Genomic DNA, 27,020 nt, shown 5'->3' with positions numbered 1-27,020 from the left:
AAACATGTGCGTTTGAGTCATGTTCAACACAAAGTCCTCACGCTGAATAGCAGACACATAAAAAGGAAAGAAAGACGTCAGTGGAACAGCATCAACGACCGTGGTCAATTTCTAAATGACGTATCAGGAGGAATGACAGTTTGGGCGTTTCCATTAAGAAGAAATTTCCTCCAGCTAATCTGACGCAGCCATTTAAATATTATATCGAACCATAGTGTTAGTCACTACGGTTAAATAGAACTTGAGTAAAGATCTGATACAGTTGAACCTGATACTTCCAGCAGGACATTTCGCTGCAGGACAACTGAAGTGTTCACACCTATGTAAAACACATTTGTAATGATCAGAGCAAAGGCCTGACGTCTTATGTCCTGGATAACTTAAGTCTTTATTTTGAGAAACTGTCATTATTTTGAGATACCAAGTCATAATTGTGAGTAAAAAAGTCATTATTGTTAGTAAATAAGTCATTATTTTGAGATACTTAGTCATCATTTTTATATAATTCGTCATTTTTGTTGAGATACTAAGTCATTATTTTGAGATACTAAGTCATCATTTTTATATAATTAGTCATTATATTGAAATACTAAGTCATTATTTTGGGATAGTAAGTTGTTGTTTTGAGATAAGTCCTTATGAGATACTATGTAATGTTGTACTTCTAAGTCCTTACTTTGAGATACTAAGTCGCTACTTTGAACTACTAACTCATCTTATGAGTTAATAGGTCATTGTTTTGAGTTGGCAAGTCATTACTTTTGAGAAAGTCTTTATTTTGAGTTAGTTTCTCATTATAATGACTTGAATTCCTTTTTCTAGCAAAGTGGCCGAAAGGGCTTCTACACGTATATAAAAGACTGTAAACCGAGAGGCGGAACATATTAAACATTATCATAAATCACCACGATGCATATTTGAGATTTGTTCGTGCACGGATGTAAAGTGTGCACATGTGGTCCTGTCACCTGAGGCTGAGCGGCTCGGTGAAAACAGGAGGGTCACTCTCTCGCTCCAGTCTCCACTCTCTGCGGTGGCGGTTCGGTAGCCACGCCTGCTCCGGCAGCAGCAGTGTTATCAGCGCTGGTAGCGGCAGGACCCTCCCTCCGTCTCCGCTAATAAATATCCGCTGCCTGCCTATTCCAGGCATGGATGACGGCTGCAGTCAGACATGGCACTGCGACATTACACCCTCGACCTCAACCTCTCCGCGGCAGGTAAGGGGAGCGCGACGCGCGGCTAAACGCGGGAGCTCGCTCTCACTCGCTGCAGCGGGGCTGCATGCTAGCTAGCTGATGCTAACACGAACCCGCTCGCCTGTCATTGCCCTTCACAGGCGGCATCGCATTAGTTTGGATGAAACATGGCCGATAGAGACATGTACACACACATCCCCAGACACGCTGTGGTGGAGAGCAGGTGGCTGTGTTAGTTGAGGTGTGTGATGTTTACGTGGGGGTGTGTGTTTAGTGGTGTTCTGCTCCGCACGGAGTCGTTGTTCCGCAGCGGTTCGATACTTCTCCGCCGAACAATGTGAATAAAGTACGTTCAATCCTGCGTTGGGTCCAGAGCTGTCGCATAGGAAGTGGCGCATGTTCGGCCATTTTTGTAGTTTTTTATTTCGCACGTTCCTGGTCGTGATGCTGCTGAGCCCCAGCACTAACCTGCATGTGTCTGAAACACAACGTGACTGTTCATTTAATCACCAACAACTAAAGAGGCGACTGTGTGCTAACGAAACATAAACAGTTTGAGCCATTTTGCGTTAACACTCATAAAGTATCTATAATTTACACGGTGTGTTAACATAGTGACACAGTTTTATACTCTGTTGGGTTGTTTAATCTACAATTGATCATGTGTTTAATAGGAATCTGAAAACATCATGTAAATATATTTGTTACATAAATTGAGTGGAGTCAAAAATTACATAACGTTTCCCTCCTAAATGGAGAGTAAAGCTGCAAACAATGGGAATACTCGTCAATGTACAATGTAAACTTACTTACAGAGCATATGGTGTCATTAAATATTAACACCACGAGTATTGCATTGTTATTCAGTTTCTTTTTTTAAATAAACTTGATTATCCAACATTTACGGAAACAAGACTGGAAGTAAGTAAATGGCAATAACCAGAATCCATTCCACTGGAAATAACTTTATTTAGTAATAGAATAAAACCTAGATGAGGTTCCAATAATGAAAACTGCAAACAAAAAGGAGAGCACAAAGAAGGAAGGCACAAAACCGTTAAAAGAGCTAGCATCCTAACATGGATATTATATATATATATATATATGTGTGTGTGTCTGTTTAACATGTTTTTATTCTGTATACTATGTACAAATTCTTGTTATTCTTTAATTATTATTATACTATGGACTTCTTTTATATTTGTATTCTCTTGACTACATCATTCTGACCTTTCTGATGCTGTAACAAGGAAATGTCCCATGTGTGGGATCAATAAAGTTTGATCTTATCTCATTTTCCCCACACATGTAGTAGTTGACAAAGTCATCCATAAACATATAGAAGGGTTGTGTGGTGCAAAGTAACTCACAGTGTGTCAGAGTTTTATCACCTGATCAGCTGATATGAGCCTTTCACAGACATCAGTGTACACATTGATGCTGATTTTTGCTGATAGGACATTTTACAGTAGAGTCAATGCAGAAAATGTGTGCATTTATGTTGATATTTTACATAAGAAAATGTTTATATTGTTAATTCAAGTTCTATATAGTTGGTGGCATTTTTCTTTTCTGTAATTGCTACTCTACACCAACACTCAACTACATGATGTATTTGTTACTCCAAGACGAGAAATGACTGATGCAGTTACACTAGCTGACGGTTATGCACAGCTTTTACTTCTAATGAAGATCTGTTGCATTGTTGTGATTTTGTAAACAATATACAAAGGATCTTAGAACTTTTCTCTTTCACTGATGCAGAGAATTTATAATAAGTATAGATCTGTTTTCATGTTGCATGCTCTGTGCTTTTCCCAGTTGACCCTGCATCGACAGTTCCTGGCCTACTGTCCATATTTCAGGAGCAGGAAATGACAGAGACTGTCCATGAAACAAATGGACATGGATATCTTGCTACTTTTGTAGGCAAAAATGGCAGGTAAGAACAACTGCGCTGTTTGTCCCACATTTTTTACAGATGATTAAAAGCTTTGTGATTTCCAGAAACGCAGAGTGTAGTTTATCCATAATAGTTTAACATTTTGAACAAACATGCACATTCCATTTCAATTCTGCTGTATGGAAGCCGGTGGAGTGCTTTTATTAATTAGCCTACCATTTGGAAATGGGTTCCCTTTTCCTTGTTAGAAGAGTGTTAGAAGGTTTTTGTTGCTTTAGTAGTTAATCCCCCTATGTGCAACATGGAGTTAGGAGGTTTTGGTGTGTATGATAGAACTAAGACTTCAGGGTTAGAGATTAACACTTCTGACTTGATAATCAAAATGTATCCAGTCCATTACACTCCCATTTGACATTTTCCTCTATGTTGCATGTCAGTTAGGGCAGAGAGAGAATGTGAGAACTCATTGGAATGATGAACAACAGGATAGTTCACCTCATTGCCTCAGGTGGAGCTCTCGTCATTAGTGTTGGCATGCATACAGTTTTACCCATATAAGCCCTATCATGTGGGCATTTTAATGAATACATAACATTTCCTGGGCTGCTTGTGATAAAACTCTTAATAGGAAAAACTTTTGCCTGCTCATAGATGTCTAAAACCAGTGTTGTACCAGGCACAGTTGCCACACGGATCATTCCCATCATGTTAAGTGGCTAAAGCTCTTTCTTTTACGTTGGCCTGCCCCTCTTTGTTTTGCAAGTTAGGAGCATTTCTGTGGACAAAGAAGGGATAACTAGAGTACATGGTGCTTGTTAATTTAACATGTTTTTCTGTATTACCTGTGTTCCACCCCTTCTTTGTATTTTACAAGTAGGGCTTCCTTTTGTATATGTGTCATAGTGCTTTAAAACTAAAATTCCCAAGAGGTTGAGTTTCTACCAGCAGGTTTGAACCTGTGTAGTACAAACTGCCGATGATTAGGATTAAAGTAAAATCTCAGCATAGATGAATGCGTGCAGAGGTAACTTTCAGCATTATGTACGCATTGATGCTTTTAGCGCCTTAGTGGAGACCTGGCTGGTTGGGTGTGGTCTTGGTGCAATCAAGCATCCCACTGGTGACAAGTTAATTATCTGCAGTATGCCGTTTGTCTGTTTGCTCAGTATGTTCCAAACAGCTAAATATATTTCATCATGTGGCAGTTGAATAATGTGATAGGGAAGCGATGTTTGGTAAATACTGTACATACAGAGGATAAGGAGCGGGGTGTTGTATGTATTGAATTTTCAAACTGAGAAAACGTAAAAATATTCAAACAACAAACCTTATACAGTGGCTTCAGGGTGTGAGTCTTTGAAATTGGCGATTCTGGGGTGAATTATACATTTTGTATATTTTTATAAATGTACTTATCACTTTTTTTTCTGCTTCTCTTTATCTTTGCATTTCTCAGGCTTGTTGTTCTGCGTGTGCACTCCCATGGGTTGGTCACTATTGATCTGCAGTGTTACCAAGAGGACAACATTGCACAACTAGACAATGTAGGTGATTTAAAAAACTACAATACGTCAAGTTTTACCTAAAAGCCAAAGCACAAAGAATATTTGTGGTAATGTAATAACTTCTTCATGCAAATACATGTAAAAAGCATGTGTTGAGAGTAACGTGTAGAAGTATTCATTCTGCTAATGGACACAGTTCCACATTGCTGCCTGAACATGTTGTCTACTTGCCTCCAGGGCCCAAACACTCTTTCCCACAGACTGTACATCTAGTGGTCCTCTTGTTGTGCCCCTAATTAGGATGGAATCCCAACCATATACACACAGTGAACAGTAAATGACATAGCTGCTGCATTGTTCACTGTCAGTGTGTTTTGCCGTTGAACTTTTGCTTATTTCATATCCCACTAGTTGATGAAAATTGTTCTGCACTTGAGCTTGTTATGGTGTCTCAGACTCGGCTGTTTTCTTTTACAGCTTTTAAATGCACTGGAAAAGAAGCTAAAGGATCTGCTAAAAGGCAATATTACAAGGATTAAAAGGTTTGTAGCTTTGCTCATGTTGTAGAAAGCTGATGGCTGTATTCAATGCAGCTTGCATGTTGCAGTAATATTGATCAACTGTATTCTTCACCATTAACCCCCTCAGGCTCCCAGCTCTCGTACGAGGGGGAGAAGTTGACCGATACTGGCCCACAGCTGACGGCAGACTGATTGAGTATGACTTTGACCGGGTGGTGTACGAGGAAGACTCTGCATACCAAAACATACGAATATTGCACTCAAAGCAGTTTGGAAATATCCTAATACTCAACGGAGATGTTAGTAAGTGCATACAGTACCACAGTACATGTCTCATGAGTCATTTTGAGACAGAAAATACTCTGTTTGGCCTCACCAACAGAGCAAAGTACACTTTTAATTGTTCAAGAGTAATGTTCTTGATTGTACTGGATATGTGAGTGTAAATGAATCGTTTGCCCTGCAGATCTGGCAGAGAGTGACCAGGCCTACACCCAAGCCATTATAGGTAGTGGAAAAGAGAACTATGCTGGAAAAGAGGTGCTGATATTAGGAGGAGGCGATGGCGGCATCCTCGCCGAGGTGGTCAAACAGAAGCCAAAGATGATCACCATGGTGGAGATATCCTTTATGGGCTCTGCAATGCTGAAACTTTCTTTTGAAATTCCTGTGTAGTGACTCAGGCGGTGTAGTTTTTAACCTTGCAGCCTTTTTACCAACAACTACAGCAATTGCACCTGATTTGGTTCTTAACAAAGTGTGCACATTGACCAGAAGGTGATCGACGGGTGCAAAGTGCACATGAGAAAAACCTGCGGCAATATCCTCGACAACCTGAAGGGAGACTGCTACCAAGTGAGTGCTGCATAAATATTCACGGGTAATCCTGAGTTATTGGAACATGAAGCTGGTTAGTAACTGCCTTTGTTACCTGAAGACATACACAGCTGCAACAAGGTAAAACCTGAAGAATATCTTGTATTAGAATAAGAAGCTCTGCAAACACTGGCCATTATTGCCAGATATAAACAGTTAGGCTATAAAGAGTTATTTTATATGTATATCTTCAGTGTATAGTGAGCAAGCTAAAACCAATGTGAGACTGTTTCTGTTGCCGAAAAAATTAGGAGGTAATTGATGCTGTGGATTCTTTTTTTCATCAAAGATAACATGACGTTTTTATTTCCAATCATCACCACCACCAAGTCTTCTCGTGTGATTCTCAGCTAGAGTAGGGGAATAAGAGTTTAAAACAAAATCATAAACATCGTAATTGGGAATGAGAGAATATTGCGTATCTACCAAAGAAATATCCACTATTATTTGTCACTTTATCATTGACTCTTTTGTCTGTGTCAGGATCCGGTAGGGATCATAACTCAGTATTTCCAGTGATCTGATTGTCAGAAGTGGAGCTGTTGAACTGATCTTCTGTAGTTTCCTGCTCAGTAGTAGAGTCAGCATTTGTTACTGTGGTGATTTACCCCTGTTCAAAGTAGTTTCATGACTCTGGAAATTGTGTCTCAACAAATTGACAGAAGTTTACATTTTTACTGAATTTAGGACGAGAGCAAGAATAAAGCGTATTGATTCAAATGAAAGGAGCTTGATAAGTGGACTCTCCTTGTCTTGTACGTTACAGATACTGGTCGAGGACTGTGTCCCTGTGCTGAAGAAGTATGTCCAGGAAGGACGGACGTTTGATTACGTAATAAATGACCTTACTGCAATCCCGATATCCACGGAGCCAGAAGAAGGTCTCTGTATTTTACATATTTAATATGGGCACACTGTTTGCACAATAATTAAGTGTGCAAAAAGCATATATATATATATATATCTCGGGTGAGTTGGTATGAAAGGGAGCACACCTGGATTCCTAAAGGTCATTCTCGTTGTCAGATTCCCTCAAGCTGCTTCAGTTTGGATGAGTCTGAAGTGTCAAGCCACTTTACTGTAAAAGCTGGATTTTTTTTTTTTGTCATTTTGGTTTATTAGGTGTAGATTGACGGGCAAAATGGCAATTGTGTCCATATAAAAGTACATTTATGACACCAAACTGCCACCTTATATCTGATTAGTGTGTGGTGTTGTGTAAATGCAGTTGTAGGAGTTATCATTTCTGAACCTGTCTCAACTGGATTTTGTTTAGACTCAACATGGGAGTTCCTGCGACTCATCTTGGATCTCGCAATAAAAGTACTGCACCCAACTGGAAAATATTTCACACAGGTAAGTTTTGTTCTTGTAAATACTGCTGAGGATGTATTGTGCAAACTGTTGATGATGTCTTTTTTTATAAATATGTGAATATACGTTTTTGTTCAGTCAGCATTAACTGAGATGAATCAGGTCGAGATTGAGATGCTGTGAAAAGTTGCCCCCACATATGCTTTCACCTAAACCTTTTTATGTTTGCTTATATTTGGGCAAGACATTTTTTAAGGAGGAAGGAAATTGTAGTCCGCCTGAACCTTTTGTGTTTAATATAACATTTAGTTTTGAATTGTCAAACAGGGATATTTTCTGCAAAGGGAAAAGTGTCTTTCCATTTTATTATGACTGAATATTGGAACACACCACTTTCAGTTATGATTGCATATATATATTTTATTTGTTTTATTCTCGTCGTCAGGGCAACAGCGTAAACCTGTCAGAGGCATTGAGTCTGTACGAGGAACAGCTGGGAAAGCTCTCGTGTCCCGTGGGCTTCTCCAAAGAGGTGGTGTGTGTGCCATCATACTTGGAGCTGTATCCTTTCATTGGTTGTAATGCTTTAGATATTGTTTTAACTAGTGCTGTGTCTGTTTGGGGTGATTTGTGTACTTGGCCTTGCAGCTTTCTTTTCTGAAACTGTTCAAATTACCTTTTAATAGCAAATAAAGATCGGTTGCAGGATTTGGCTTCAGTGAAGCTCGACTCAGAACGCACAACCCCAAACTGTGAGTTGTTGTCATGAACGTGATCAATAGCATCACATATGTTGATGAGTCTCAGCCACTGCTGGTCGCCTGTTTACCCAAAGTTTATTAATATTAAATGTGTCTAGTATCCAATTCACACCAAATTTTATGCTGCACATCCTTGGTCACAAACATGCTAAGTGTGAAGCCGCTAAAATTAGCGGTTCTCAAAATATATCAGTCACTGTCAGAGATTTCTGGAATTATTAGATTTAAATAGATAGATGCAGCTGACAAAACAAGTGACTGAATACATTCACAATTGTTTTTATTTAATGTAAATATATTTACATAATATTTTTTACTCTAGTTGGATTTGTATCTTATTCTTGTAGATTTGGCCCATATTGATAATCATGTTCTCACAAAGCCAACAGCTTTTTTTAATAGCCTGAACCCTTCAGGTGTTTTTCGTCCCATCAGCCTCAGTTGCAACTGTGCTAATTTTAGAAAAATGGCAAAACTACAAAAATAGTCCTCAACTTTAGAAACCGAAACCATCTTTTCAAATCACATATATTCATTCCTAAACAGGAATACTGCACATTTTTGTTATGTTTGGTATGATCCTTAATCTACTGTGTCAGATGGGTTTTCTACACCATATGGAAAAAGTAAAGCTCTGGATTTCTGCTTGAATCCCCAGCAGGTGGAATGTGAATGCTGTACTCCTCTCTCCCTCTCCCTCTCTCTCTCCCTCTCTCTCTCTCTCTGCTGTCGCCTTCAGGTTGTGCTCAGACTGAATGTGACCTGTAAATTAAACTCATGTCAAAGTCGAGACAAGCGAGTTGTTTTGTGGCCTTTAAAAGATTGAAAGACTGGATCTGGAGAAACAAAACAAAAAATACTGGAGTTCCTGTGATGGTTATAAGTCTGAGTAGTTTATACTTACAAATAACTTCAACCCCTGAACCACAAATCAGTTTTCCCAATTTGAGACACAGATTGTGTTCACAGTTGGACAAACTGTCCCCAGTTAGCTGGTCCTTAATCTGAAATTCAGCCCTAAAGGTAGCCTGTTACTTTAACATCGGTACAGCTGTGACTACATCTGCACTGTAATTGGCTGCAAAACACTCAGTCTGAGCACATCTTAAAGGGCTCCATGACAGTTTTATTATCCCCTATCTATCGACACCATTTTACCCTGTTCTTCCTTCTCCTTCCTTTTTTGGTTGTGTTTCACCATTGTTTACTACAACTCACGAGTTGTATTTCATTTGTGTTATTTGATTTGGAATGTCCATTTGCATGTACGCTGAGAAAATCTGTTAGATGTTTAAACACTGATTGATACACTGACAACTTGGTGTAACTCATCTCACAAACAAGTGAGTTCTCTCTTATTTTCTTTAGATTTTTTTTTTTTTCTTGAGTTACAAGCTCATATTGTTTGATAGGCTAATGTATAGACGCAGCGCAGCTGAAGGGAGTCGCTTTTAAGCTCTAGTTTTGTTACTGCCGCTCAAATGTGATTTGATTCTTTCAGGTTGTATCAAGGCGATGTGATCACGCCCAGTGATGACTGTAGTGTTGAAGTCCAAATGTGTTTTAAAAGGGAAACATTTCCACCACTTTAATGCCACCTTTGTGCTTGTGCTGTTTTTATGTCATATTTTATTAGCACCTTGGTTTCTCCTGATATATTTAAAGTTTTTTTTAAAGACTGTATAACATGCATGTGAAGGACAGTGAATGTAGCTTGCATATACAGTACACAGCACGTCTACACGTGAGCAACCCTGTGGGACTCAGTTACATTTATTTATTCCATATGATTTCACCAAATGCTTTTCTGTCCCACTCGAGATGAGACATTTTTGTGACCATTTACAATTAAAATGTTTTGGGGGGGAAAAGTCTCTTGCCTTGTTTTTTATTTTAGTTTTTTAAGAAATGAAAATGATGAATAACTAGCATAACACTGCGTAGAGTTCATAGCTTCATCAAGGCCCAACAGTCCTTTCACAGCCCTCGAAAGGAAAGCAGTACAGATGATGGATGGATGAAAGATCCATGAATTATTCTCTGAGGAAAAACACCCTATAATAATATACCTTATTACCTTTTCTTTATATTATTAGAAATGTGGATGCATCAAAAAGGGAGTCTAAGATATTTAGTTTTTGGTATTATATAGTTTAATCCAACATGTAATATTCTGGCCTTTTACCATTGTAATATAATATACTGATAACATCACTGTACAAAGGAATACATGCTATTTGTGAATGTATGAAATGTATAAAAATCAAACCATAATTCATAATTTACATTGAATATTTTCTCATAAAATACATAAATCACTGCTTAATTTACATTATATACATGTATTTCAAAATAAGAGCCATTCTTAGACAGTGTGTTCTGTCCTTTGTGGATCAGGAGGCTTGTTGGGCTCTGTACTGTCTGTTGATCTCATTGAGGACCACGTCCATGTTGGGCTGTTCGTCTGCTGTGATTGTTCGGTCTTCAAATGGGCTGCCTGTAACACAACACTGCTGTCATTACCTCTAATAAAAGTGTCTAGCTATATAATAGCTATATCCCCAATAAGGAGCTGTTTGAAAGACAAATGAAAATTATGTCAGCACAAAATATGTTTGAACAACATTTTCAAGGTTCAGTGTGTAGAAACATCTAGTGGTGAAGTTGCTAGTTGCAGCTGAATACCCCCCACTTCACCCTCTGCTTCAAAACATGGAAGAGAACCTGTGGTAGCATTCAGTTGTCATAAAAACTCAAAAGATCTTTAGTTTGTCCAGTTTGGGATACTGTAAAAAACATGGCGGACTCGGTAGAAAGGATCCTCTCCCAATGTAAATATATATAAATGTACACCAATATCCTAATTTTCTGTGGATATTGGTGTAATATAAGATAATGTTAAAGTCAATCGTCAACACGTCAAATCAAGGCTACAGTAGAAATATTTAAATAAGCTACAGCAATATACAAAACTTATTTAGACATAATATGGTTGGAGTAAGGTCCTGCTGTAAAAACCAACCAAAACATACAGTAAGTGTTTTAATGACTAAACCTGTCGTAGTCAAGTGGCTCTGACGCAAAAAACCTCGATTCTCTTCACTCACCGATGCCCTGAGTCGGCTCTGTTGTGGGTTGTGGTGTGTTGTGGACGAGAAAAGAGGAGCTGGATGAGTTGTTGGACTGGGATGACTGAGACGAGTGAAGGGACGTCAGTCTGGTCACTGACGACCTCTTCGTAGTCTTCTGTGTCGCATTACGACTCCATTCTGGGAAGACAAAGTTCACAAGATGTTGTAGATATTGTTATGTTGTTGCTCTATGACACTGGATCCCCCTTTTGTGTCTCTCCCTGAGGTTTCGGTGTTTTGGTAGTTTCTCCTCTCCGATGTCAAGGGTTAAGGACAGAGGATGTACAGATTGTTAAACCCTAAGAGGCAAATGATTTGTGAATATGAGCAATACAAATAAAAATGTTTTAGATTTTGATTTGACAATATGAAATGTGACATCATCAGAGTTCAATGTGTCATTATTCCCTGCAACCATGCAAATAATGGCCTAGACTTTGAAAGAGCAGATGTTCTGATGTAACGGAATCAGGAATCAGACATCGTACATGAGCACTGAAAACGTAAAGGCTAGATTACAGCCAGAATGGTGGATCTGTGGAATGGAAAGTGAACATGTCTGACCTGAGTTCTCTGCCAGTCTCATTTTGCCGCAGCACAGGTACATCCTCCACTGCCTCCTCACGTTTTCCTTCACTGCGCAGTGGAACACAAATATAAAGAAACCTGCAAAAACAGAAGCATCTTTTAAAGGCCACAGCAAATCTTTTTCACAGTGTGCAGCACAATGTCATTAGACGTACTGCTACTGGATACAGACACAATTGTCTTTTCCTCTAGGGGTCAGTTAGATATGTATTTAGGTTTTACTGAAAACTGCCAGTGTGCATAAAGTCCATTATTACTAGATACTGCTCTACATATATATAGTTTTATATAATTCACAAGGTGAGTGCTATAAGATTAAAATCTTACTTAAGAAGAGATTGTTGACCATTAACCAGGAGGTTGGTGGTTTGACTCCTGGCACCTCCAGTCAACATTATAAAGTGTTGTTGGGCAAGATACTGAGCCCTGAATTTCCCACGGTATCTGTGCTGGTTGTGTTTGAATTGTGTGTGATAGAAAAAGCACTTTAAAGGCCCTGAATGAATGTGGGTGTGAATTGGTGAGTGTTAACATGTGTAACATTTTGAGTGGTCGATAAGATCGGAGTTTTATAAACACAGTCCATTTACCATTTATCACAAATTATTTTTATTGCGGGTTTAAACGACTGTTGTCAGATTGACTTTAAAAGGCTCAAAGGCCGAACACACAATCAGACAAAGGTGTTTTTTGTAAAAGTGTTTGTTGAGTTCCGAGCTGGACTCCAGGCAGAGTGAAAGTAGCCGAGCAGATCCTGCAGGTTTGGTGCAAGTGATGATGTATAAGTTAGAGATGGAGTAGATTATAATAGCTCATCACCGTGCAACCCATTTGGGTAAATAACAATGAGTCCCAGAGAAAGTTGGTGCTTTAGTATATTGATTCAAAAAAGTATAAAATGCTAAAATGTAATGATAAACTGTGATGTGAACCCCCACCTTGCAAGGAGTTGAAGATGGCAAAGAGGTACATGAACGCCAGGTTCACGGGCCCCCAGGCGAAGAAGGCGAAGCCCCAAGTGAGGCCCAGGAGGATGGTTATCCCCACCAAACTGCGCACATCCTGCAGCGTGGTGCGGTGCTGCATGTTGTGTGGGTTCTGCCTCTTTATGCGACACAGCTGCACCAACACCACAACGAACATGGCGACGTTGAAGAGGAAAACGGCGCAGAAATACGCCACCACGGCGACGTAGAAGGCGGTGTCGTTTTTCAGCCAGCAGCTGTGGGAGAAGACAGGAGAGAGTCAACGGGTTTGATATTTGTGTTGTGCTGTTTTAATTTCACATGTTTTGGTATTTGTTGAGCATTTTTTACGTTGTGTCGAAAAACTCACAAGCTATCAGGAGGGCGGTCAGGAAACTTTCCATAGGAGACAAGACCATAGTTATCTTTGTCAACAGCGATCACGATGATGACTACGATCATTGGGATGCCCCAGCCGGCAAACGAGAACCTCAGCATGTAGTGCGATATGTAGTTGTTGAAGACCTTGACGAGGGCCAGGTACATGTGGACAGACTCAAGTCCCATCCAGGTGAAGGAAACCAGCAGGAAGTAGTGAAGGAACCAGGCGGTGGAGATGCAGAGGCCCACGGCCTCTGGGTAGAGCGCCAGCCAAGCATCAATCAGGAAGACGAGGTTCAGCAGCAGCAGAGCCAGACACAACTGGATCAGGATTTTGGATGGAATGTCCTTACGCAACTTCCTGCAGGGATTAAATGGTGTAGACGTTTTGAAATATGCATTTATCATAAATATCTGCACCTACTTTGTAGTACTTTGAATGTAGCACATTCTTTCAATTAAACCATGAATGAGTATTTAAAAAAATAGTACAACTTGAAGGTAATATGTTTTATGAGGCCGCAGTGACCTTGATCTTTGACCTTTAACCACCCATAACTTATCAGTTAATCTTGGACTCTAAGTGAAAACTTGACCTTAATATATTGGATTCTCTTCAGGCGTTCTTGAGATAACGAGTTCACAAGGCAAAAAAAATATTTTCTGAGGTCACAGCGACCTTCACCTTTGGCTTTTGACCACCAGAATCAAATCATCTCAAGTCGAGTATTCATATCAAATTTGAAGAAGTTTCCTGAAAGCGTTGGGATGGACAAGCCATAAACAAATGCCTTTGGCCACTGTCGCTGGCGCAGAGGCATAAAAAGCCAAGTGCTTCAACAGCAATTATCAAAGTGTGGATGTGTGTTATTCATGTAATGGCTCTGAATACACACCCAAACGCCAAGTAGGTGAGGAGGGTGATAGACAAGAAGATGGCAGAGATTCCGCAGCCAATGTATGTGATGAAGGTGAGGATGGTGGCCTGGAGAGGATTGGTTAAAGATTGTCTGGAGAGGTCCTGTTTGAAAAACAACAGGAGAAAAACACAGAGAAGTTACAGGGGTGACGTTTTATCAGCAAACAAAAAGATGCATGAGAATGAGTTCGAAAATGGATCCTCTTCTCACCAGCAGGATTGCAAAACTGGTTAAATGGTTGCAGCCACAGGTTGTCATGTTGTCGGTGCTGTTCAGGACAGAGCAGCCGCTTTCGTTCCAACCACCTGACCCATCTGTTGGGTAAAAAAGAGATTTTCATATTATATTTGTTTATATTCACGTAATTTTCTAATTGTTAAAAAAGATCAAGAGAACCTTACTATTAAATGCAAAGTCCCAGAAAACACACACGGCCTTGAAATCATCCTGTAGTTTGGGAAAAGGCACAAGAGCATTTATCAGTTTACAGCCTCTAACGGGACCTGATGTTGGGAGGGACAGTGTTTGAAAACAGACTCACAGGAATTGGTTCTTTGTTCCTCAAGTGAATCACAACATTGTCCTTCAGTCCTGTGATAGACAGGTTGGCCACACTCGCTCCCAGGATCCCACTGTTAAGTTTGCGTTCACCCAAAGATCTGTCCTGTGAGGCCGTTTGGAGACAACACACATTATCACTCTGGAAAAACATTTTTTTTTTAATGTGAAAGTCAAAAGAAAATGCATCACTTCAGTTTAAAGCACTAAACCTGAAATATAATATATACTAGAATTACCGCTCAGTGGTTGTATGCTTCCATTAACCAGTGCAGTTTAAGCCGACATATATTTTCCAGACTCATATGAGGTCACCGTGACCTTTGACATTTGACCACTGAAATCTAATGGCTTAATCTGACAACTAGTCAAAATTTGAAGAAATTCCCAAAAGGCAGTGTTGAGATATCAAGAGGCCAAAAACATGTTTGCGCGACGAAGGTGACTTTGACCTTTGACCTAATCAGTTCATACTTGATTCCAAGTGAACATTCGTACTAAACCTGAAGAAATTCCCTCAAGGATTTGTTGTGATATTGCCTTCACAGGACCAAAAATTGGTTTTGTGAGGTCACAGTGACGTTGACCTTTGACCATCAAAATCTAATCAGGTCATCTATGAGTCTAATACAACATTTTTTTTACCAAATTTGAGGAAAGTCCCTGAAGGTGTTCTTGAGAAATGGTGTTCACAAACAAACATAATTCCTCCAGCCAATGGCTGTCACCACCAGCACGGAGGCGTTAACAACCAAGGTCATAAGAGTGACAAATATCTGTAAGAATCAAAAGAGTCTAAGTTTCCTGTGTCTCCCAGCTCATGATATTTAAGATATATATATGTGAATGGGACATTGGTTGAACGTATAGACCTGGAACACTGTGCTCTTCTGGTAGAAATTGAACTGGACTCGTGAGGCCAGCTGCTGTTGCTCGGTGGTCAGGTCCTGTGTGAGGGTGGGGGGCAGCCTGATGGAGCCCTGAGGGATGGAGGAGTCTGCTCTCACGCTCCTCCTCGACCTGGGATCCCCACGGACCTGCAACACACAGAGAGACACAGGCTCAACAAACAGATTTTATCAACGTGGACGTTTTTTCACCACTTGATATTTGGGGCAACTCTTGGCAGTAGCTTCGCGTTACGTGCACAAAAACAAGTGTAATCCAGGAAGGTACCCACAGAAATGACATTAGAAATCATGTTTGAGATTAAAAGAAGTAGGTTGGCAGTCCGGATTTCTGACCTAGTTCACCTTGTGAATGTTTGCAGGCAGAAACAGCAACAGCCTTTCCACATGTGTATAATATACTGAATGTGGGTGAAATCTAAATGATTTACATGAGTTTTAGGGAACTCGTTCTTTATAATTTGTTTGCAAATATTAAGTATGTACACGTTATGAGAACAATTTTTAGTCATTAACAGCATTATGAAACTATCAGGGTAAAAGACAGCACACTATTTTACTTAAAAAGCCAGAACCAGAACTTTGTTCCACTTCAATATCCCAGTAAGTCCAGTAAATATTCCACTGGTGATGTAAGAACAATAAAACACCACATTCAGATGGTATATTATAAAGTGAAATGTTAATCGTGCCATACCAGTACATTAGTGGGGTCTGAGATGGAAAAAAACGTTTCCTGAAAGTTGCTGCCATCTGCTGGTTTCACAGACAAAGCCACGGCCGAGGCCAAGAGGGTCTCAGCCTGATCGTCGAGGACCAGCTTCAACCCCACTGTGTCAATGATATCTATAATCCTGATGAAACAGAGAGGAAATGTTACTGTCCACAGTAGCAATTAATCTACTATTCACTGAGCAAGTTCAGTTATACTGGTTCCCAACCCCTGGGCCCCAGACCTGCTCCAGGTCACACTATGAGGAATATGTGATCTGGTGAATAAAGCAGCACACAGTTTTTAATGGGGTATTTTTATGGTAGAAATATGTTGAACTTTAGAATTAAATGGGATCATTAGTTCACATAAGATCTTTGTAAGGAGACAATAATAGGATGTGGAGGACGATTAATCTCCAATTACAGCTCCTCTGTTCCCCTCGGTTGGGCTGACAGGTGGGACAAGATTATAACTTATTGGTTTATGATAAATATCTTGTGCAGACAAGATAAGTAACAACATGTATATTCGTCTCCAATGACCTCAGTTGCACACAGCCACTGTGATGGAGAGATATCATCTTATCAAGGTGTGTTTCCTATTGATTATATAGACTGTGATAGCCCGCCATATTCTAATTTGTCCCACCACAGTTTCATTATGCACCAAAACATTTTTTTACACGCTCTGGCCCAAAATGTTTTTTACTGTCCATGCAGACAGACCTCATAATTTCGGCTGCAGTTGTGGCATGCAGTGCAGTTCTCTCTCCCACATGAATAAAATCCAACTCATCTTTCACTTTTTAGACTGTGAACCTGTCATTCAAAATACCCCATTACCACCATAGATTGAATCAATTCGGTGGGAAACTTGCTGCTCTTGCACATGACTCGACATCGTCATCAGCAGGAATCATTTGTTGCACAGACATTAACGTAAAGTTCAAGTTCAATCCCAGTCATGTCATGTCATTTCTCTAGCAGTGTAAAATGTGTCAGAGAATGTTAAATAAATCCACCTGCTGGAGGAGTCGGCCAGCGTCTCAGCAGAAGCACCCAGCAGATTGCTGACAATGTGGACGGAGCTGTTTCCCAGAGCCAGGCTGACGGTCGGCCCTGACAAAAGATCCTGCAGCTGAGACACCAGCTGATCCACCTGGCTGGAGTTCAGGTTGGCCACGTTTCTGGTCAGCTCCAGCAGCGCGTCGGCCTGTCTTTCAGCTGCAGTCAACAAAATGCAGACGGGATACTTTAATGATGCCGTAATAATGTAAACTTGGATGTTTAAAGTGATTCAACAGTGCTGAGGTGATCACAAACCTGACTCAGTTGTGGTGACATTTGTTGTGGTGGTGGTGGCGTTGGGGGTTGTTGTCACTGTGACATTAGGAGTGGTTGTGATTGTGTTGAGAGTTGTTGTCACCGTGACATTAGGAGTGGTTGTGGTTGTGTTGAGGGTTGTTGTCACTGTGACATTAGGAGTGGTTGTGGTTGTGTTGAGGGTTGTTGTCACTGTGACATTAGGAGTGGTGTGGTTGTGTTGAGGGTTGTTGTCACTGTGACATTAGGAGTGGTTGTGGTTGTGTTGAGGGTTGTTGTCACTGTGACATTAGCAGAGGTGGTTGTGTTGAGGGTTGTTGTCACTGTGACATTAGGAGTGGTTGTGGTGTTGTTGAGGGTTGTTGTCACTGTGACATTAGGAGTTGTTGTGGTGTTGTTGAGGGTTGTTGTCACTGTGACATTAGGAGTGGTTGTGGTGGTGTTGACTGTTGTCACTGTGACATTAGGAGTGGTGGTGGTGGTGTTGACTGTTGTCACTGTGACATTAGCAGTGGTGGTGGTGTTGCTGAGGGGTTCAGCAGTCGTGTTCAGTGGGGATGAGGTTGCGTTCACAGTCGTGGTGGTGTTTGGTTGCACGGTCGTCACGTTCGGGCCGTCACACCGTTCATCCAGCTCCACGACCACATTTTTCCCATTTTGACTATCAAGAAAAAAGGACAAATTGAAATCTAACAGAGAAAATACTTGTAAGCGTTTAAAATCCGCTGTAACATTTTGATGTTGTAGAAATCGTACAAACCAGGTGAGGTTGACAGACTCTTCTGTTGCCTTACAAAACGTGGCAGGCTTTAGGTTCCTCTTCTCCCATGTGAACTGGGACCTCAGTGGATCCTCACTGGCATTTGAATTCCCACATATTGCTGCATGACATTTCAGATAACACATAAATGAGGACTTTTACATGATACATCTGTTTCTTTTTTCTTGACTGTATGAAGTGATTTTGAATGGACTTGTTGCCCTATGGTTATGTAATATACACACCTACTCGAGTCACCTGTCCATTAAAACTGATGTGTTCATTGGACGCAAACCTATTGGTCACCGCTGCCGACACGTTGCAGATCGGAACCTCACGAGCAAAGCTTACAATCACTTTGCAGCTTAGAAGACTGGAATAAAAAGAAAAAGTCAGAGGTGCACAGATGTTTCAGTCACAGTTCAAATGCTGCACCAGAACATATGATGTGTTGTGTTTTTAAAATGATTACTTACCTTGCTCCTGTGCTTTCACAGATCAGTTGCACATCCTGTGTAGAAATGTCAATTTTAGTCATCTCAAGTGATTGTATATAATTTATATAGATTATCATTTGTTTTGTGTGCTTAAGCAAAATGAACAAAGTGTCATAAGTTGTATTTATGTGGACAATATGCCAGGATTATACATTGGATCAGTTTTGCTCATAGACTGTATATAAACATGGTGACGAGGCATTAATTCAAATATTCATAAAACTCAGAATGATGATGTGTTGCTGGCTGATTACATTGTATCCTGATGACATGAGGGACCAAGGACATGGAAACCTGCAAAGGAACATTGCAAATATTAGGAGTTATTTTTCATTTCATAAAAATCAATGTATTCTTATATAGTTTGGTCTGTATATAAATGAAGAATGGCAAAATTTACTCTGTAGCTGGAGAGCAGATTGGTGCGGCTTGTATTTTAGAAACCTGTAAAAAACACATCACAGTTTGATGCAATAAGAATTTAACTTTTGAATATATAAAGTAAAGACAAATACTGAAACATAAATTCATGCGTGTATGTATGCTCTGTGTGTGCACGGGAACTTACCTCGGAATAGACATATGAATTGTTCACCTTTGGACTCTGTATGAATATCTGAAAAGTGTAGTATGCATCTAAAAACAAAGAAGAAAAGGTAACTTGTAAAAAGCTTTCAGTTTAGATCTAGATAATAATCTGGTGGTTTAGTTATCTGATAAAACACGAACCAGCTTTGTTGCAATACGCTGAGCAGCTGCAGTTCTTCTCTATTTCTGAAACCGAAGTCAAATCAAATTAGTTCACCGTATCAGTGTTTACAGAACGACAGTATAACACTGATTTTAAGTCCGTCATCAGCATTTAACCAATGTTGACGATATTTTGTCACATTACAGCATTATTTTAAATTTGACTCAAGAGGCACAAACACTTGAAGTTGGAGATTGTGTCACAACATCTCCCAGTTTCCACTCTTACTTAGCTGTAGCTTCGTATTTACCACGTAGACATATGTGGTACCAAGCTTTTCCTCTTACTTCCAGCAAGAAAGTGACAAAGTGTATCTCCCAAAATGTTGCACTGTTTCTTTGAAAGCTTAAAAATAGTCCTGTTACCCTGATACTTATCGCAGCTATCGTGCCCCTTGGGCGAGAGCATAGAGGCGCAAGGTTGTGCGTGCGGGCTGAGGATAACAGCGGACATTTAGGCAAAATTTAGGTTTCGAGTCGAATTTGAATGTCGGGGCTTATGGACACTTGGATGACACCACAGGAGCAGTATGGATGCATTTTATGTATTTTTTTCTGTGATTTTTTTTTAGATTTGAAGAAGTGGTCTCCAGTTACTCCAATTGTTGTACTTCAATTTGATGTTAACTTTTATTTTATTTTGTTTGGGCCATGTCATATCTACTAACATGGGGGAGACTGTATCTGTACTCATACCAGCCACCAGGAGGCGGTGGAGCTGATCTGGCTGTCATGACGTCTACCTTTACAGTCTATTGTGCCTGTCAGGCCACGCACAGGGAGAAGGAAACACATGGGCAGCAGGTACTGTCATGGCTGACAGCAAAGAGGAAGTTGGTTGCTGCTGCTCCCACAAGTGGATACAAGTCTTTTTTGATCCAATGAAATAGAAACCGGTTATGTAAAACCCTGGAGGATGCCTGGTCGAGTTTGTTTGGCCAATAAGCAGCTTTCAAGAGAAACAAAGTGTTACAGGTAAGTTCATAGGTGAGAAGCTGAAACCTCATTTAGAAGGAGGGTTTGTGAAGGAGCCTTGTTGCTGCTTTTGTTGAATAAAAAGTGTCAGATCGTGTGGAAGAACTGTCACAGAGAGAGATTTACTGAAACATGGCACAAGATGCTTGTAAAACACTGATGGACCCTGCAAGAAATGTTCAGTCTCTCTGGTCTATGAAACAAACAACAACTGATATAACACATACAACCCACCCAGACATTTTGTTGTGTGTGCTGTTTTTATATGAGGAAGGAATCACTGTCTGTGCAAAGTCCATGCAGGATTTTACCAAACGTGAGGATTTGTTTCAAAAAGTTATTTTAGCCAGAACCAGCCTTCATCATCATCATCATCATCATCTGACATCAGACGCGTCATCAAAGAGAAGCAGTTGGTTAGTGTGATGTATGTGTTCAATATTTTAGTGTGGGCCGCAAAGGATGTTATAAAACAAAATGGCTCTTAATAGAAGAAAAGTTCATAATTTACCCAAAACCTGTTGAAATTTATTTTTTGCTCTTTGTTAATCGTGTGTGTTATTGTGTGTAGATCATTGACAAACATCCAAAGTGGTTGAACACTTCCTTTACTCACTTGGTCGACAGTTAGTTGAGTTGCCTTGATCTTTCACATATGCATCACCGGACCGCTCACTGGTGAGAGATGAAACCATAGTTGAAGTATGCCTGTTAGACCCATAGACTGTATATAAAGATATAAAGATGGACGACATGACAGCTCCCCAAAAGTGACGCCAAAGTGTCTTGATTGCCCCCTGGTGGCTGGCTACAGTATAGGTCATAAATCCTTCCTCCTCCATGTTAGCTGATGGGATATGTAGCAAATCAAAATATGTAGCAAATTTCTTTTGTGAAAGATGGTGTCTGTCATTTTCAACCTGATTTGATGTGCTCCTTTTCCGCTAAGTCTGGTTTTGATTAGTTAATTGATGCTTTAAAAACGGGGTGAAACATCATGATTGACAGCTGAGACTGACTCGCGATTGGTCGAGGTCTGACTCTGGCATTGCTTGTATCTTCGTGTGGTGGAAACGTTTTGTCCACCTTTATATAGAGTCTATGACAGCCCCCCCAAAAACCTCATGAAATGTTTTTAAAATGCACAGGCAGTACTGTAAATTGACCTTGAAAGAAAAACACTCATTTTAGAATATATTCAAGCGTCACTGTACTCTGGTGTTTCTTGTTTTTGTTGTTCATTTTTTGAACAAGTTGGGAAGTGATGAAAACAGAATCTTTATAAATACAGAGGGTCTTACCACGATGCACTGCCTGGACCGTTGTAAATGCACCTGTTTTTCTCAAGTGGGTTGCAGCCATTTTGTATCGGACCTGTTCAGTGACACATTGGGTTAGTTGCGTTGACTTTTTAGGTTGGTTATTTTGTAACTGATGATTATTCGTCCCTCACCGATTCTATCTGCTGTTTTTCCTACCACCCGGACGTCAGGGGACGTCTTACTGGCCGCACAGAGAGTACGGAGGATACAGCATGGAGGCACGGCCTGGCTCAGATGCAGCGTCACGGTACACGTTGTGTTTCTGAGGTAATAGGTCAATGTTAGCAACAGATACATTGTTTACACTCATTTCACTCAATTGAAAACAGTGTGTTATTCCACGTACTTTATTGCAGTCTTTTGGCTGCATGAGACCTCAGTTCCCTGTGAAAACAGAAATTAATCTCCATTAACATGATGGTTCCCTTCACACGCTGTGAACTACACATACGTTTAAAAGTTAACTTACTTGAAATAGACCAGTGGTTCTTCTGAGCCTTCTGAAAAGTAAATTGAGACAATGAAGAGCAAGTTTGAGTTAAGTCTGCAGTATAGAACTTTTTTAAGAAGTCATCTAATTCGCTTTGTGTGTCTAGTTTAACTGTCTCTGCCTCTGCTTCCGATACATTTTTGCCTGTCACAGAAAAACATGTCAATCCTTTTATGACAAATATAAATGCAATTTTGGGGAAATTAGGTACATTTTCATGTGTCATCATTTTGTGTTTGCAACTTGTGGCCACAGTTCAGGTAAGCACAGCGTCAGCTTCCTCTTAAGCCAAGTTTTGATCACAGGAACACATTTCAGACGTTTTAAATATGCATTGTTGCTAGTGCTCGTCTACTTTCCGATTAACAGCAGCACAATTTGACTCTCCTCTATGTTTGCTGTTGTAGTGTTAGCTCCACTTATAAACAGTGTTTCCATTTAATTACTGCGACTGTGGCAGCCCACCATTTAATTAGTCCCGCCACAGTCTCATAATGATCCAACATTTTTCAGCACAACACATTTTGAGCCACCGTTCTCTCTGGTGAGAGATTTATTTATGAGAGATAAATATATGAACAAATTAATTAATTAATTAATTATTAAATGTAATTGATAAAGAAGTTGTATTAAATCATTCATTCATAATTCATGAATTAGTTTTCTTGTTTTACTTAAAGAAATCATCGTTGTGATACCTGGCTGCTGCTACCGGCCCCTTGTTTGAATTCGGATTTGGATTCTGTTTCTTCGGCTTCTTTGTGGTGACGGTTGAAGAAGTTATCGGAGCTGCCGTGGTGGATTGAGATGTTGTAGCTGTGTTGGTGCTCTTGACCGTTGTTGAAGCTGTAGCAAATGTTGTGTAGTTTTGGGATGTTGGTGCTGCTGTTGTCATTGGTGTCGTCTTATTTGAAGTGCTCGCAGATGTAGTTTGTGTAGTGGCAGTTGTTGTTGTGTAGTTTTGTGATGTTGCTGCTGCTGTTGTCATTGGTGTCGTCTTATTTGAAGTGCTCGCAGATGTAGTTTGTGTAGTGGCAGTTGTTGTGTAGTTTTGTGATGTTGCTGCTGCTGTCGTCGTTGGTGTCGTCTTATTTGAAGTGCTCGCAGATGTAGTTTGTGTAGTGGCAGTTGTTGTTGTGTAGTTTTGTGATGTTGCTGCTGCTGTCGTCGTTGGTGTCGTCTCATTTGAAGACACGCAGCCCACCATCTTGGCTGTGAACACTTTGTCAAGCTGTAGAAAAAGAACATGATGTTCATTACATTTAATCACAGGATACAAACCGACATCATAAAACTGATACTTTAATAAACAACATGTCGAAAACCAGTTCCCCAACATACCCAGCTCTTGATTTCTGATTCGTTTTTCTTCTGTCCAATGACATCCACAGTGACGCGAAGAAAGTAGGATGCTGTCATAATAAGCAAGGACAGAACATAGTTTGGGGAGACATAATTAAAAAATGATCAAAATCAATGCAGCATTGGATGAGATATTCTTGAATCCAGGAATTTTACAGGGTCCTACGTTTCCCACGATGCAACCAACAGAAACATTTTAGAATGAATTATCACCACTAAGCCAAAACATCATCCACATCCAAAAGCCACAGGGAACACATGTTTTACATTGGCCAAGTTATAGTCTTCATGGCTCAAGTTGATCTTAAAGGGCAGTGTCACATTTTTTCAAACCTCACGTTAGGTTCATGGTTTTTAAACAGAACAAGGAGTCAACCTTTTCACTTACATGACTTCAAAAAGAATCTCCTCGCCAGCACTACGGAACATCTGGCCATATGTCAGTATTGGATGCAAAAATATGCAGCTCTCATTTATTGTCTAAAACTACAATATAAAACTACTAATTTCTAAAATATTAAAAGTGACCGTGGTCCATGTGTGACCAGCAGTGATCAGAACTTGTCACGACCAGTTGTGGTTTGTCAGAGGTTGAAATAGACGATTGGCCTGTTCTGTGGCCAGATGTTTGAACTGGAGTAGAAGTGACTCTGACAGCTTCAGTAAGTTTACCTGAGGTCGGTGCAGCTGCTGTAGAGGGGGTCAGAGGAGAAAACGGAGCAGCGGAGGTGGAATTACAGGAAGTTTCACCTGATGGAAGAAAAGCGTTTCGTCAGTCTGCACAGAAACAAATGACAAAGATGATATGTACACTTCAACATGACTTCAGTTTCATAGTGACGGATGTGACCCCCCGATGGAAGACACTGGACATCCTGACAATGTTTAATGGACCAGATTCAACACGTTCAAATTTCTAAATCCTGTGATGGACAAACTGACCTTTGACCTCACACTGGTCATCTTTCAGTCTAAGTGAAGGATTGTGCCAGATGGGTGTTCCTGATATATCACATTCACAATATGAGGACCTTTGACCATCGAATATTAATCAGTTCATCCATGAGTTAAATTGGAAATTTGTAAACAAAACGGGGCAGATGGACAACCCGAAAACATAAGGCCTCCGGTCCCTGGCTGTCACTGAATAAAAACAAACAAACAAAGAAAAATAAACTGAAATACAAATAAATTGATATATTAAATAGATAAATAAAATATAGGATTTCTATTTATTCCATTTGGTATCACCCTGGCACACAGTGATACTTCAAAAAAAACTTGAAAGTTCAAATCTAGGTTGCCTAACATGGTCAAGAGGCCCAGGTAGACATTATGCGACACACTATCATTATATTTTCCACTTTGTTGAAGGAAGAGGCTTCTCTGATTAGGAAAGAGATAGTAGACTAGACTGACAGGTTACTGTAATAAATTATAATAACACGTGTTTGTGGGTGTGTACGTGTTGGTTACAGTTTAAGAATAGAGTTCTTGCGCCATTGTCTGTAGACAACCTTTTTTTGAACTGTCACGGCTGATGTCAGTCCTCACCTGTGAGCAGGACGACCAGTAGTATCTGCAGCCAGTGCAGGTGTCTGACACGCGAACCAGGATTCCTCATTCTGTAACAAGTCGCAAATAAAATAAATTAAAACATTTTTCAAATTTTTATTTCCTTGCCCGCAATATAAAATGTCAAGTTTAAGCTTCATTGTAGTGACGTCTGGCGATTCTCACACCTATTCATTTATGACAGTCAAAGAAAAGCGTCACAATGAGTCATACGAAAAACTCGAGGAACACCTTTGCCTTATCACGCCCATGCTAATGAACGCTGTACGTCCATGATTATATGTGTTTTTCTTCTTCTCAGCTCATTGTGTCCATCAACCTTATCTCGTAAAAGTCCTGTAGAAGTCAATAGCGCCAAATTAAACACTTGAATACATTCCAGTTCAGACACACCTTTAGGTTAAAAGAAAACATCAGAACAAAGACATAACCTTTCTCTCAGCTGTGGCGAACGGTTGAGCAGAAATACAACACGCTGTACTCTTTAGAGACATGAGTTTCCACCAGCTCAGAACGTTTTTATGTAAAACTAAATGATACTCTCAAATATGATCACAAAATAATATCTCAAAACCTACACAAGCTGTTCAAAAGTACTAATGTAAAATTAAACCAATCTATCCACTTGATATTACGAAGGGAACGAGGGAGAGAAGTCACCTCCAGAAAGGTTAAGACAAAGTAATGTTTTATCCCAAAGTGATAAAGATTGAGCAAAAAGAACAATGTTGCCTTGCTCAATAAATCCAGATGTCCTGCTTTAGTGTACAGGTGTAGGTAGACAGGTAGTTTGTAGGTTGAATCCACTGATCTGCCCTTCATTGGGAAGTTCTCTACATCACTGTACCACATTGTATCAGGTGAATCCTCTTCTCTGATCCTCAACATATTATCAGTAGCTTAGTAAAATAATAAAACAAGATAATAGGACAAAAACATTCAAAGGTTTTAAATGTGATTTGAAACTATAGTTAGAGGTTCAAGATTTTAAAAATCTTGCAATGTTAAAGAAAATAATAATTCCTGTATACGCCCCCTGATCCAGATCCACACCAACATTTAATGGGTTCTTCTCTGACCCACAGCACGTCCTTCTACCAAGTTTAGTGGCAATCTGGTCAGGTTTTTTTGTGTAATCTTGCTGTAAGACAAAATCTAAATGTGATTTGAATCTAGGTTAGAGGTTAAAGATAATGTTCAATGGAATTAATACTTATATCTGTATTTAGATGATCTATCTGGTTGAATAATCCTGAATTCCTAAAAAGTAACTGTGATTCCAAATGAAGAAAAAAGGAGACACATTAACACACACACACACACAAAATCCTCAGCTTTACCTCACAGAGACGGCATACGTTTGACAGCATGAAGATCCACCAGAGCAAATCCTGGGAACGTTGACTTTGTCTTCATTTCCATGTAGCATAACGTCCCCTGGGTAAAATCCAAACTTGAAAAAAAAGTCAGACAAACATGAGATTATTTCTTCTGTGAATAGACACAGACCTGGTTATTGATGCTGGCAGGCTGCTGTGTGTGTTCATGCCCAGATCTACAGCTGACACATGCTCGTGTAATGCCAGCCTGACAAGTAACATGTTGCCACTTTACCTTGAGCAAGTCTCTATCAAATGTCCAGCTCCTGTACAGGTAGTTGTTTAGATAAATACCAGATCAGAAAGGTCCACTGTCCTCTACTGTCTGCTGGTATGCAAACACTAC

General features: G+C 40.0%; 2 protein-coding genes across 2 annotated transcripts; one reads left to right on the top strand and one right to left on the bottom strand.

The window, feature by feature from the left end:
• Positions 1–1,031: 1,031 nt before the first annotated feature.
• Positions 1,032–9,950, top strand: sms (spermine synthase). The gene is made up of 11 exons (XM_035178764.2): positions 1,032–1,217; positions 3,018–3,138; positions 4,556–4,643; positions 5,082–5,146; positions 5,253–5,428; positions 5,592–5,746; positions 5,891–5,980; positions 6,768–6,882; positions 7,278–7,357; positions 7,761–7,876; positions 8,676–9,950. The coding sequence occupies exons 1-11, from the start codon at positions 1,172–1,174 to the stop codon at positions 8,704–8,706; spliced, it is 1,083 nt and encodes a 360-aa protein (XP_035034655.1). The 5' UTR covers positions 1,032–1,171; the 3' UTR covers positions 8,707–9,950.
• Positions 9,951–10,222: 272 nt separating this feature from the next.
• On the bottom strand, positions 10,223–27,020 carry LOC118122196 (adhesion G-protein coupled receptor G2). Its single transcript, XM_047343534.1, has 31 exons — positions 26,910–27,020; positions 26,636–26,748; positions 25,275–25,345; positions 24,393–24,470; positions 23,700–23,770; positions 23,057–23,589; positions 22,338–22,368; positions 22,215–22,252; positions 22,000–22,130; positions 21,848–21,920; positions 21,163–21,221; positions 19,551–19,595; positions 19,390–19,457; positions 19,222–19,265; positions 19,076–19,115; positions 18,801–18,835; positions 18,570–18,697; positions 18,325–18,445; positions 18,054–18,225; positions 17,264–17,493; positions 16,225–16,381; positions 15,492–15,656; positions 14,603–14,725; positions 14,463–14,508; positions 14,272–14,375; positions 14,038–14,162; positions 13,131–13,502; positions 12,734–13,017; positions 11,772–11,873; positions 11,184–11,345; positions 10,223–10,573 (listed from the first exon to the last, which is right to left on the bottom strand). Exons 2-31 carry the CDS (start codon positions 26,722–26,724, stop codon positions 10,470–10,472), a joined length of 3,801 nt encoding a protein of 1,266 aa, XP_047199490.1. The 5' UTR covers positions 26,725–26,748; positions 26,910–27,020; the 3' UTR covers positions 10,223–10,469.

The sequence above is a fragment of the Hippoglossus stenolepis genome, chromosome 15, assembly GCF_022539355.2.
Source record: "Hippoglossus stenolepis isolate QCI-W04-F060 chromosome 15, HSTE1.2, whole genome shotgun sequence".
Lineage (NCBI taxonomy): Eukaryota > Metazoa > Chordata > Actinopteri > Pleuronectiformes > Pleuronectidae > Hippoglossus > Hippoglossus stenolepis.
The sequence above is the reverse complement of the archived record's forward strand: the minus strand, read 5'-3'. Positions and strand labels throughout refer to the sequence as shown.